The sequence below is a fragment of the Carettochelys insculpta genome, chromosome 5, assembly GCF_033958435.1.
Source record: "Carettochelys insculpta isolate YL-2023 chromosome 5, ASM3395843v1, whole genome shotgun sequence".
NCBI lineage: Eukaryota > Metazoa > Chordata > Testudines > Carettochelyidae > Carettochelys > Carettochelys insculpta.
Window position 1 is genome coordinate 26196248 of NC_134141.1, and position 13066 is coordinate 26209313.

Consider the following 13066-nt stretch of genomic DNA (forward strand, 5'->3'; position numbering starts at 1 on the left):
TGTAGCACACATTGAAATAAGGGTGCCAGGCACAGCTGCAGACAGGCTCACAGGGCGGACTCAACAGCCAGCCGCTCCCTTAAAGGGCCCCTCCCAGACACACTTGCACTAAACAGCACAAGATACACAGAGCCGACAACGAGTTGCAGACCCTGTGCATGCAGCATGAATCCCCCGCTGCAGCAGCAGCAGCCAGAAGCCCTGGGCTAAGGGCTGCTGCACACGGTGACCATAGAGCCCCGCACGGGCTGGAGAGACAGCGTCTCTCAACCCCCCAGCTGATGGCTGCCATGGAGGACCCCACAATTTCGACGTTGCGGGACGCGGATTGTCTACACAGTCCCTACTTCGACGTTGAACGTCGAAGTAGGGCGCTATTCCGATCCCCTCATGAGGTTAGCGACTTCGACGTCTCGCCGCCTAACGTCGAAGTTAACTTCGAAATAGCGCCCGACGCGTGTAGCCGCGACGGGCGCTATTTCGAAGTTAGTGCCGCTACTTCGAAGTAGCGTGCACGTGTAGACGCAGCTCTGGAGAGCAGTGAAAGTGAAAGTGGACAGAAAGTACACATTCTGGGCAGTGTGGGATACCTCTGGAGGCCAATAAAATTGACTTAAAGTAATGCTGTTTCCACGCTAACATTAATTCAACCTTTTAAATTTGGACTTGACGTTGGAAGGCTGAGGCAAGAAAGTTGACTGTAGAGCCTATTAAAATTGACTTAAAGACATTTTCAGTGAAGACAGTCACATTGTAACATGGAGCTAAGTACCTTAAAATTGACTTTATGCTCTAGTGTTGACATAGCCTACACTGTAGGGATGTTTGGGTGCTAGGATCAGGGTGGGCATGCTCACAGGGTCCCTTTATTTTAAATGGTTTGTGTGGAGAATCCAGGCATTGCGGTCAAAAGTCCAATTCTGTTTAAATATATTGTTTTTGACTCCATTGTATTAGCTACTGTGCAAACACAAAACAGCAATGGGTCCCTCCCATATTAAATGTCAGCCTTTAGTTTTGGCTCATGAGTGGGAACACTTCAGTTAAGGCAATGCACTGCCATCAGTTTGTATATAGTAATTGGTTACACTAAGTTAAGGTTCCAGATGTAAATAATAAGTGCCTAATAACGTGGCTAATGATAGGAAGATGCCGTGGAGATACGACCAGTTCCGGACTGTCCAAAGGAACATCTGGGCAACAGGATTCTGGTGAAGCTGCAGACTCTGAAGTAAGTGTCTTTCTGTCTCCACAGGACTCCTGTGACCATCACAGGCTTATACTTTGGTGGAGTAGAGAATGTTGGGTTCAGTTGGAATATATTTCTCAAGCACCCATTCTAAAACATCTTTAATGCCAAAGGTCCATTTGGATCCTCGTTCTTCCTTAGCCTGACACTTGCAGAGAAATCATCCATCTACAGTTAAAGAAATTTGCAGACTGTCAAAGAGACAATGGGGAATAAAACCCCACACCCAAACTAAGTAATAGGAGCAAACTCCTTTGGTTTTTCTGGGTGTGTTGTTGGATTTTTTTGAATAGGGATGTTGTCTGTGCTAGGAATGTGCTCATTTTTGTGGCCGTGATTGTTTTTCTGAAAACATGAGAAAGTACATGCAGATAGTCAATTACGCTTCTCCTCCCACAACATGAGTCATCTGCATGTGCTCCTACAAATTAACAGAGGCCATGACTTCAGAAATGATAGTCAATTTCAAGAGATAGTGAATATGAAAGCCCTGCCAAATGCCATTTCAGCATAGAAAGAGTCATGATTGTGTCATCCCAGACCCCCTAGCTTGAAGTTAAACGGACCTTCTGAAATGCGACTAACATTCTGAGGGATTAACACTATGTTAAATTACTGATGTTAGGCTAGGTGAAAATACAATTTAACCACAGCTTCCAACAACATCAGGCCAACAAGAATCAGCCATGCTGCTTACTTGACAGCAACCACAAAATCATTTTAAAGTGTGTTGCTGCCAACAGCCCCCCCCACCCCATCCCCGAGTTGTTATGGGAGTCAGGGATATTCAGTGTGTAGGAATGCCCTGCCAACCTCCTTCTTCCAGGTACATCTCTTACGTCAGGCTGGGAACTGGGGAAGCATAGGAATCAATGTGCCACTGCAGGCATCTCTCGCACTGGAGGAATCCTTCACTAGACAGAAAATGACATGTGAGAGCAAATCAGATTTAACCGGCAAGAGAACCAGGCACCTTATTTCTGTAATGGTTAAAACAAAATCACCAGACCCATAGATGCCCCAGATTTGGGAGAGTTGGGCTCTGGAAAATTGTGTCTCATGTCCATCTCTATTTTATTCATAAAGGAAACAACGACTTAAACAAAGCCTTTACTTTTGAATATGCACAATCATAAGTGTGAAATTCTAATGCTATCTGTCTCTCCTCAACAGATTTGATATAGAAATTGAACCATTGTTTGCATGCATAGCCCTCTATGACATAAAAGAAAGGAAAAAGGTAAGGCTGAAGTCGATCAGAGCAAAGGACAATAAGGTTATGTCTATAGCAGATGCTCTTTAAAATAACTATGTGAGCGTCTACACAATGCAACCACTATTTCAAAATAATTTTGAAATAGCTGAAGCCTTATTTCAACTTTGGTAACCCTCAGGCTGTGGCCACACTAGCCCTCTCCTTCCGGAAGGAGCATGCTAATAAGCCAATTTGGCACGTGCTAATGAGGCCCCATTTGGTTTTGGGAAGAAGGGGCTTTTGAAATAGGGGTTGTTTCGAAAGGCCCCCGGCTATCCTGGCGGTGTGCGTTTCAAAAGCGGCACTTTCAAAGCACATGTGGCCGCCACTATCCTAATGAGGCAATGCGTATTCATGGCAGCTCCTGATTAGCATCTGCTGAACTGGCTCATTACCATGCCTCTTCCGAAAGGAGTGGGCTAGTGTGGGCACAGCCTCATTGTATGAGGAATAGTCCTTATTTCAAATTAGGTATTTCAAAATAGGGGTCGTGTAGACGCGGAGTAGAACCTATTTTGAAATAAACCACAGTGTGGCCAATGGCTCTGTTTTGAAATAGACTCTATTAAGTGTAGACTCTTTGTTTCAAAATATCTAAGCCCTATTTCAAAATGCATTTTACATGTAGCTGCACTAGTTTGGAATAAACTATTCTAGAATACTTCTTCCAGAATATCTCATTCAGTAATAATGCTGCTGTGTAGACATTGCCTAACAAAACATTAGTAATGTATTGGCAAATAAGTATCTTCTGTTTTTTCAGCTGAATTTCATTGAAATTTGAAAATGCTAGGACATTTGGTTCTGCACTCTATATTAATATTATTTTGTGAATTGTCTTTTGAAGTTACAATTTACTGTATGTTGCCAAAAATGGGCAGTTTGCCCATCTTTAGTGAAAATATGGTTAAAAAAAAATCTACTGTTGTTCAGCTGGAATTTACTTTTACGAAATGCTTGGAGCAGATGATCTTCAATATACATGGAGCAGAAAACCGTGTTTGGGGCTATTTGAGGTCCCCCCTCTACAAAATCAGATCACAAAGCTGGTCACACTGTGAAAAATTAAAAATCTAATCCAGAAATGTAGTGAGTCCACTCTGAGGTTCTATGTGGTCTCAACTCAACAGGACCCATTAAGTTTAGGGGTGTATGGCACTTTGTGGAATCTGATGACAGTGGTCTAATCCTGTATTTGTTTACATTTAGTGTGGGTTTTACACGAGTGTAGACTTGCATTTCCATATTGATCTTGCAGGTCTGGCTACTGTTTTTTTTTTTTTTTTAACTTTTTACATTTTATTTTCTTATGTTCTTATGTATTACCCTTTGATGCCCTTTTAGTTTGCAATGAATAACTCTGTGGGAATTTTGTTTTTGTGGTTTTAAAGATTTCTGAAAATTTTCATTGTGACCTGAACTCAGAACAGTTAAAAGGATTCTTGCGATCTCATACCCCTTGCATTGATTCATCTAGTCAGGCAAGATCTGCAGTATTTTCCGTCACTTACCCATCTTCTGATATCTACCTAGTAGTAAAGGTATGTATCAATGGCTGAATCATTCTGCTGATTTCCAATTCATGTGTTCTGACTTCAGCTATGGTTGAGTTAATGAAGATGACATTTTCAGAGAGGGTAGTAATAACCAATAAGAATGTTCTGTCACAGTTGTTTAGAGAGAGTCTGATAATACTGATATGACTGGGACAGGAATCTATTGACATCTCTGAGTCGCCCAACTGACAGTTGTTTTTGCAAACTGACAGTTATATTTCTCTTAAGTATACTGTTCCTATAAATGTTTATAGCTTTCTGTTTTACTGTCCAATAAACATGTAAAAGCCAAATGAAAGAAGCCATTTGATTTTTGAATTACAGTTAGGGTTTTCAGTGAATTACAGTTAATGTTGATTTGATGTGCTTATATATTTTTTCAGCTCTCAGATTAGATTGATATGAGCTGGTTTTTCATTTAGGACACACTGGCTTTTCCCTAATTCAGTGCAAATGCAGTGACACTCTTTTTTGCTTCATTATTAAGCATGATTGGAAATGGGAGAATTACTCTGATGCATTATTCCACAAAGAAAACCACAGGCATTTGTATTATATATTTATGTAATTTATTAATAGTATTAGTGCCATGCTAATCTTGTGAAAATACTCCATCTCTTCCACAGAAGCAAAAGGAAATACGTAATTTTTCTTCATATATGTTTTCCCTTTATGATTTCCATATGTTTACTATATTTTGATAGATTGAAAAAGTTCTTCAGCAAGGAGAAATTGGAGACTGTGCAGAACCCTACATGGTTCTAAAAGAAAGTGAGGGTGGAAAGGTATGTATCATAATTAAATGCAAGCAAAAGGTGGGGGGAATAAGGAGAACTGATATTGCAATTAGAACCTGAAAAACAGTTAACGGGATATTCTTTTGTTCTGTAGGTAAGAGAATCCTGGCTGATGTGGCTGGCTGAAAAAATAGAAAAGATTATATGTTTTTTATGGTTTACTTCTTCTAAAATCAATAACTGGAAGAATTTTTGATCAATGTTAAACAGCCAGGGGCTCACTTTTCAAAGTTTGGTGGTCACAAATATTTGCACCATGTGTGGACACAAATTACTGATTTTGTCTGTGTAAATCATCTGTTTGTATATGTGATCAGTTAGGCACCATCTCATCAGATATCTCTTAACTGGTTCAGTTAATCATTATTTACCTCTCAAGAGGTACATGATAATGTTTCCTAGACTTCTAAAAGTATCTTACCTTTATGCAATGTCTATACTGCGAGTAGGAGTGCAAATATTTGTGCTAGCTCTCACTGAGTTAACATGAATATAAATGTAGTAGAACTTCAGAGTTACAGACTGACCAGTCAACCACACACCTGATTTGGAACTGGAATCACGCAATCAGGCTGCAGCAAAGACAGACAGACACACTAAAACCAAATACAGTAAAGTACTGTGTTAAACATAAATTACTAAAAAACAAGGGAAAGTTTAAAAAAAACTGACAAGGCAAGGCAACCGCTTCTGTGCTTGCATTTAAATTAAGATGATTAAAACCAGCATTTTTCTTCTTCACAGCAAAACTTCAAAGCTATAATTAATTCAGCGTTCAATTTTGTTCAGCAGTATGAACATTTCAGAGTTAAGAAGAGCCTCCATTCTTGAGATGTGTGTAACTCTTAGATTCTATTGTAATTAGGTAGCTGCAGCAGCATTGCTTGGGGCAGCGGAGATGAGGCTTAAAGCTGGTGGGAACATACATGACATTGCTAAGCTTTGTCTCTGCTGCCACTACATGCTATGCTGCTATTTTTATATTCCCACTAGCTCATGAATACATGAATGGGAGATCACACCCTAGCTCAGAGGGTAGATATAGCTGTAGAAGGTCAACGTCAGACTACAAATGGTTATAATTCTGATGAAGCTGACCAGAATAATGACATCTATTGATTTTTCAATTTGTCATTAAGATCGATGAATTGTCACTTGTTGTGAAATTATTCATGGAAACAAGGTCAATATCTGCTTTGGTTGTTACTTGTCTGAGAAAACTTAATACATTTTTGAATGAAGCAGGAGAAGCAAAAGGTTTTAACCTTAACTCTTACAATGGAAAAAACCTCAAATCTATTCTGTAAATGTATGGCAACCAATAATTACATTGTAATGACTTGGAAAGGTCTGTGGTATAATTATTTAATTTTAGGCATTTAAAATGTGCATTATGCACTCAACTATAAATACAGCATTGCTGATTCTTCATCTAATGGTATTATTTACACAGTGTTGTAAATAATGGGGCGGAGCTTGTCTTGTACCTCTGGTCACTAGTTCAAATTTGGGTCTGCTCAGTAATCACATGTACATTGTTATAATCTTACTACAATCTTACTACAATGCAGTGACCTATTGTGATATGAGTTGCCTGCACCACACTGTGTCCCAGATTGCATGGTGGTGAGCACTTTTGTGAGAGGATGAAGCTCACCCCTGTGCAGAGGGTCAGTAAAAGGCCATTAAGTCCCATTTTTGAGGATATAAGTTGACTAAAGTGATGGCTAAGCCTTCATCTGGCTCTTTTCACAAGGGTGAATTTCACCCAGAAATAAGCTGTCTTTGCAGTTGTAAGTACTTTAGGTGACCTTGTGTAATATGTTCCCAGTACTTGTACAAGGACTCCCATTAACTTCAGTAGTCATTTTATTGAACCTTGTATAAACAGACTTGAAGAAAGTTGAAATACACAATGAAAATGGTCTTCACATAGTCATAGTTAAATGTTGGCGTTCTAATGTGTTACCTTTTCCCTCTTTATTTTAGAGCAAAGAAAAGGTTGAGAAACTGAAAGCCCAAGCTGAGTCCTTCTGTCAGCGTTTGGGGAAATACCGGATGCCTTTTGCCTGGGTTCCCATAAGCTTAACCACTTTCTTCAATGTTTCAACGCTTGAAAGAGAAATATCTGATGCAGAAAGTTTAAATGGTAGTAGTTTCAATATTATAATCCATGCAACATGAAGCATTGGTAGGAACATTAATGAGGTATCAATGTGTCATTGAATCAGAGAGGTCTCTTAACAGTTTTGAGATTAAGAACTTCTCAACTTTCCCTTCCTTCCCCTCAGATACACAAAAGTTGACATGCTCATCAGTTGGGGACCCTAAATATGATCTTCTGTTCAATCTACATATATATTCCCCTGGCATACATTTTGCCCTGACTTTGATTCCAGACCAGTTTTGAGGCTGTGGAATCCCGCTGATTTTAGTGGTGTTACTCTTGATTTACATTGTTAGAAAATGGGTCCTTTTAGCCTTCCAGAATGAATAGAGGGCCCAATCCAACAACAGCACACACCAGACTGCTCCATTTCCTGTGTTGCTATGGGCTAAAGAACTGAACAACATCATGGAACAGCACCCCGATGTTCTCTCAGTAGAGTAAATTCTGCCCTTACTACACTGTTTCATGTAGCGTTCTACTGAGTTGATGGAAAATGCAAACAAAGTTGAGGTCTTTTGCTTTTCCCTTGAGATTTCAGTGTGCTTGTGCTGTTTTAGTACTAAGTTCAGATATGTTTGTCATGCTTGATGATAGACTTTGTACTGAAACAGAATAAGTCACATAAATTTAAAACATAATTTATGCTTAAAGGGAAAGGATCCGCTGGTGATAAAAGAGCGATGATGCTACAAGGTAGAAGACTTTCTGAGAGGAGCCTCAGTTCAGAGGAAAATTACGCTGTGTCAAACTTCAAAACCACCACTCTGACTGTCAACACCTTTTTAAAACAGGTACAATATGCTCTTTATTTTACAGCATGTGGAGTTTATATTGTGCTGGTAAACGTGGACTAAAGTGAACCAAATTGTGAACTGCTCACTGTTGTAAATTTGGCACAAAAAGATAATTCATATAAAACACAGAGTTACCCACTTGCTCTGTTTGTCTTGTAGACATATCTAATTCATGAAAGTAGGTAACGTTATACAAGGCAAGCATTACTGCAATATTTATTTGTCTTTCTCCTGACAGGAAGGAGACCGACTTAGCGATGAAGATTTATTAAAATTTTTAACTGACTACAAGAGATCTTCTTCTTTGCAGAGAAGGGTAAAGTCTATCCCAGGTACTGAATGTGTTTTAGGATGGGATGAGATGTAGGCACTTGACTCCAAAAATTCTAAAGAAAATCTCAGCTCTCTTGTGCAATTATCCCTTTGGTTTTTAGGGCAGTAATTTATGTTATGAGGGAACTTTCTATTTTTTAATGACTTTGTGAAACCAGCCATTCATTTCTGATCTGCTAATTTGTTCATCCCTGTCAGACTGAAATGAATTTGATTTAGTCAATAGTTTATAAAGGATTCATTCAGTTTTACTGGTTCTACCTGAAATTTTTGAAGTGAATGGGATTAACACAATTTCAAGTCCTTCACAGGCTCCATAATACCTTTTAGACTGGATCAGAGATAGGGCTGGGTGATTAAAATGTTTACTCTTCTAATTGATTTGGTGTTAATTGAGCAGAAGCGGAGACTGAATTTGTCTTTTAACAACAGCTTGACCCCACTCATGGTTTGTTTGATTTTTTTTTTTTTGTGGTGACTGTTTTGTACTTCAGATTTTAAGTTTGCATTTTAAATACATGATAACTGTTGCCCTTGTGGTTGCTATGAAAACCTCCAAAAAGTGAACTGAGTGTAACCGATGCAGGATGGGGTCTGTAGTCATCCTGAAACAGCAGCCCTGGGAGATGTGAACTGTTTCCATTCATCTCAATAGAGTCGTAAATCTGAAGTTTGATTACGACTGTTCAAATGTTGCCATTGTGAACAATGTCACTGCTGATCAAAGAGGAGAAAATACAGGAAGTCATATTCTGAATATCTGCATCTCATTGTACTATCTTAAGTGAGGCAGTGCTTGGTTTTGCACAGAAGGCTAGTGAGAGAGAACATCACTACTACGTTTCTAATTCAAGTCATTAACGAATGTTATCTGTTTTGCATGGATGAGACTAGAAAGTCAGTTCAGTATTTGGTATTTCTTCCTTCCTGTCTACGTGTGAATGTGCAAAGAATCTTGTTGTCTCCATAACAGGTGGTGGGATAAGGTCAGAATGAGGATAATTGAAGCTGAACCCAGAAACCACTTCCATTAGCACTAGTTCAGTTTCATTGGCTTTCTCAATATGCCCATAGTATTAGATTGGAAGACCCAAAAATCCCAAAGTGTGTGAGCCAAGAAATCTGTGTGGATGGGGGTCAAGTGGGTGCCAAAAACTTTGATGGCAGGATAAGCTCGCCAGTGATAGTCATAAACTGACTATCCAGTGAGACTGCCTTCAGGATCTAGCCAGAGATCAGTCTGGGAAGTACTCGATCTTCAAGGAGGCAGTGTCCCTTTTGGATTTACTGTGATGATGACATCCGAAAAGAGATTTTTATCCTGATATGCAGGGATATATGTGGACTACTTCCCTAGGTATCCAAATTACAAAATACTTTCTGCAACCGAGATTTCTTTCATCTGCAGCCCTTAAACTAAAAACCCAATTCAAATTGTGTAGTTACTTCTTTTGACCTTATGCATATTTAGTTTTGTTATATTTTTATTGACTTATTTTTAATGATGGACTGAGTTTTCATGTTATTTTTTAAGGGTTACTTAAATTGGAGATCTCCCCAGCTTCAGAAGTCCTCAGTTGTTGTCTCACCCCTGAGTTATTACAAGTGAAACCATTTCCTGAAAACCGCAGCCGTCCTCAGAAAGAGATTTTGGAGTTCCCAGTTCGAGAGGTATATGTTCCCCACACTGTGTATAGGTAAGAAAAATGTTCAGTTATCCAAGCCTCTGAAGTTGGGACCATTGTTTAACTTCTTTAGCCAATACAAGATAGGATTCCTACTCTATGTTCTGCAGTATATTCTCCAGTAAATGTCCTGAGCAAAGTGTTTCAAAAGCGTTGAAGAACTAACCAGCAGCTCTCGACTTCTGTGTGTACTCAGACAACTTTACATAGCTACCTATATATGAATTTAGGAACCTAACTTCAGGCACCCATTTAAAAAAATCTTAGCCTGGGAATTCTGACTCCCAATCTTTCCCCCCAGCTATAAAATCCCACTGACATGCCTGGGCTGGGTCTACGTTACAGAGTTTTATTGACATGTTTCCTGACAGAATTTCTGTTGACAGAATGCATCCACACCTAATAGAGGCTCCCACTGTCGACACCCTCTGTCAACAGAGAGCAGCCAGACTGCCCGGCCCTCTGTCGACAGAACAGCCATCTGGAAGTTCTGGAAACAGGGCTACCTGGTGAATTGGAAGCCCTCTGTGTCGACCCAGGGCCCCCTGGAGCAGCAACACTATTTTTTTATCAACAGAATCTGTCAACAGAGGCATTATGCCTTATCCAGGAGCAACTAAACTCTCTCAAGAAAACTGCTGCATTATGTTGAGAGATTCTTGACAGGTTCTGTTGGGAAATATGTCCCTACAGTAACTTCTGTTGATAAAACTCTGTAGTATAGACCCAGCCCATGGATGTCAGTAGGATTTTATAATTGGGGGGAAAAATTGGGAGTCAGAATTCCCAGGATAAGATTTTTTAAATGGGAGCTGGGAGTTAGGTTCCTAAATTCATACATAGGCAGCTATGTAAAGTTGTCTGAGTACCGCAGAAGTCAACAGATAACAGGGGCTTAGACTTAAAATGCTCATGACACAAGACTAATTACATTTTCATTTGTACTACTTCTGATCTGAAAATATTTTCATTTGTGATTCTGTTGTGTCCTTTATCTTGTGATATAAAGAGTGACAGTCACAATATTGGAGCATATTTGTACTGAACAGGTTTTATACATACCATGTGTACGAGGTATATATTTATTGCTCTGTATACTCCATGATGAACATCCCTTCTTATGTCATATCACATCACTTTGTATAATGTATTGGCCTGTTTTGACTGGTTTAAAAAGATAAAAGTTCTAAAGAGTACAAATCAAAACAGGTTCCATCATTTCTTATTAGCCTGGCAAGACATTAATCCCAAATGAGCTGTGAATATTCTTCAGCATGGTGATGTACTGAATTGTAATGCAAATAATGTGCAGGCTGGAGATTTGTGACTCAAGGTCTATTCTGGGATTTTGTATAGATTTACCTCTAATATTTATATTTGTTTCTGAAATTTGATGAATGGAAGAGAGAATGTATTGCAGAACTGAGGGGAAAGATCAACAGCTGAGCATACTCATTGGCAGTGTTTCTTAAGCATTTTGAGACCATGGAACACCAAACAATAATAATTTTTATGCAGAATGTCTATGAATATTTTCTTTAAAAAAGTAATCAGGTATCATATCAATGAAGAAGCAATATTGTTTCTGGTTTTAATAATAGAAAATATATATTGTCAGTGTATAATATCAAAAAAGTGTCAGACGCTTGCGTCACACCTGTGACTTGTTCATAGAACACCAATGTTTCGCGGAATATAGTTTAAGAAACACTGCTCTGTTGGGACTTTGACAGGAGGGTGAGTTTGATTGCGTGTGAGATGCGACTGTCACACAAGTCAGGGAATGTGGTGCTTCTGGAGGTATCCGGGTGCATCTGGGTGCGTCGTCACTCCTGCCATCTTTCCCTACTGAGTCTACCCAGACTCCTCTAGTTGTGCATTCACAGCATTATTTATTATTGACTACCCTTCAGCAGTACCCCAAGAGTCAACATGCAGCACTCAACTTGAAGTATTTCTGTGCTTAGGGTCCTTGCCTCACTACCTGTGGGGGAGGGATAGCCCAGTGTTTTAAGCATTGGCCTGCTAAACCCAGGATTGTGAGCTCAGTCCTTGAGGGGTTCATTTTGGGATCTGGGGAAATAGATTTAAAAAAAAAAAAAAAAAAAAAAAGGGATGGCGCTTGGTCCTGCCAAGAGGGCAGGGGCCTGGACTCAATGACCTCCAGAGGTGCCTTCCAGCTCTATGAGATGTGTAACAGATTTTTCCTTTTCCTGAGGTCTCAGCTAGTCCTGTTCCCTGCTCTATGCATTTCCTGCCTGTGCTTCTTTATCAGACTGTGGCTCATGGGTTAATTGGCCCTGAATCTAACTGCCAGTCAGCTGTCTCTGGGGAACTAATTGGCATCTGAGTGCAGGCTGACTTGTTCACTGCCTGCACTGTGTCACACCATGAGTGTTGTGAGACACCTCACTACCACCTGTCTTTAGTATAAGGAAGCCTTGTCTGTGCTGTGGGTCAAGATTCAGATTCAGTTGGTCACCGTCAACACACACACACTTCCTTGCAGGCCTCCACATGCCTCACGTGTTCTCTCTACAGATTATCAACTAGCACTCCAAACCCAAGCATCTCCTTGAGTACTAAACCCCTGGTCCTCTGGACACTTGCAGTATTCCCAGATTTGTTGCTTCCAAAGTAACAGTGCCCCTGGCCTACGTCTTTACCACTTGTGTCACTGCTCTGTTTAACTTGCAGAACTTTAAATTTTAAGATTACAGTGAAAACAAATAACAGTGAATGTAACAAAGTACAGGGAATTGAGTAATAGCAAGTAGAAGTATTGGAAACAGTGTTACTTGTAAAATAAAACCATTACATGCATAGGCTAATTAACTACATATTTCTCTGTTCCATAAAGCAATGTTTACCTAAAGTCCTCCAGCTTCTTGCAGCTGCACTGGGCTGTGATCATCTTTTCATGAGGCATGTCACGCTGTCCACTTGCCTCCTAGCTGAAAGATGCAGGGTGTCTCTTGGTAGGGCTGGACTAACAGGGTAGTCCTTTGTGCTTTTTCACAAACAGGACCCCACTCCCTGCCCCCTGCCTGCTGATTGTTTCTTCCTGGGGCCTCCCTCTCTTGTCCACTTTGCAACCTTTTAATCACCACCTGGCTCTGTTTGTAACTAGGCTAATGTTGTGAGACATGAGATGTGGAGAGAAGCATTTGCCACCTCCTGCTCATAAGGAACTTGTTGCTTCTGGACACCTGCCTTAACTCCAAGGT

The 13066-nt window shown here is 40.0% G+C and overlaps 1 protein-coding gene across 1 annotated transcript in view; it reads left to right on the top strand.

Moving 5' to 3' along the window:
- Positions 1-13066, top strand: part of DOCK8 (dedicator of cytokinesis 8) — a 113237-nt gene that overhangs the window by 23886 nt on the left and 76285 nt on the right. Inside the window, exons 6-13 of the mRNA XM_074994083.1 lie at positions 1146-1231; positions 2423-2489; positions 3896-4045; positions 4765-4845; positions 6847-7006; positions 7679-7818; positions 8060-8153; positions 9689-9851. Of these exons, the coding sequence (XP_074850184.1) occupies positions 1146-1231; positions 2423-2489; positions 3896-4045; positions 4765-4845; positions 6847-7006; positions 7679-7818; positions 8060-8153; positions 9689-9851 (941 nt within the window). The remainder of the gene's footprint in view (positions 1-1145; positions 1232-2422; positions 2490-3895; positions 4046-4764; positions 4846-6846; positions 7007-7678; positions 7819-8059; positions 8154-9688; positions 9852-13066) is intronic.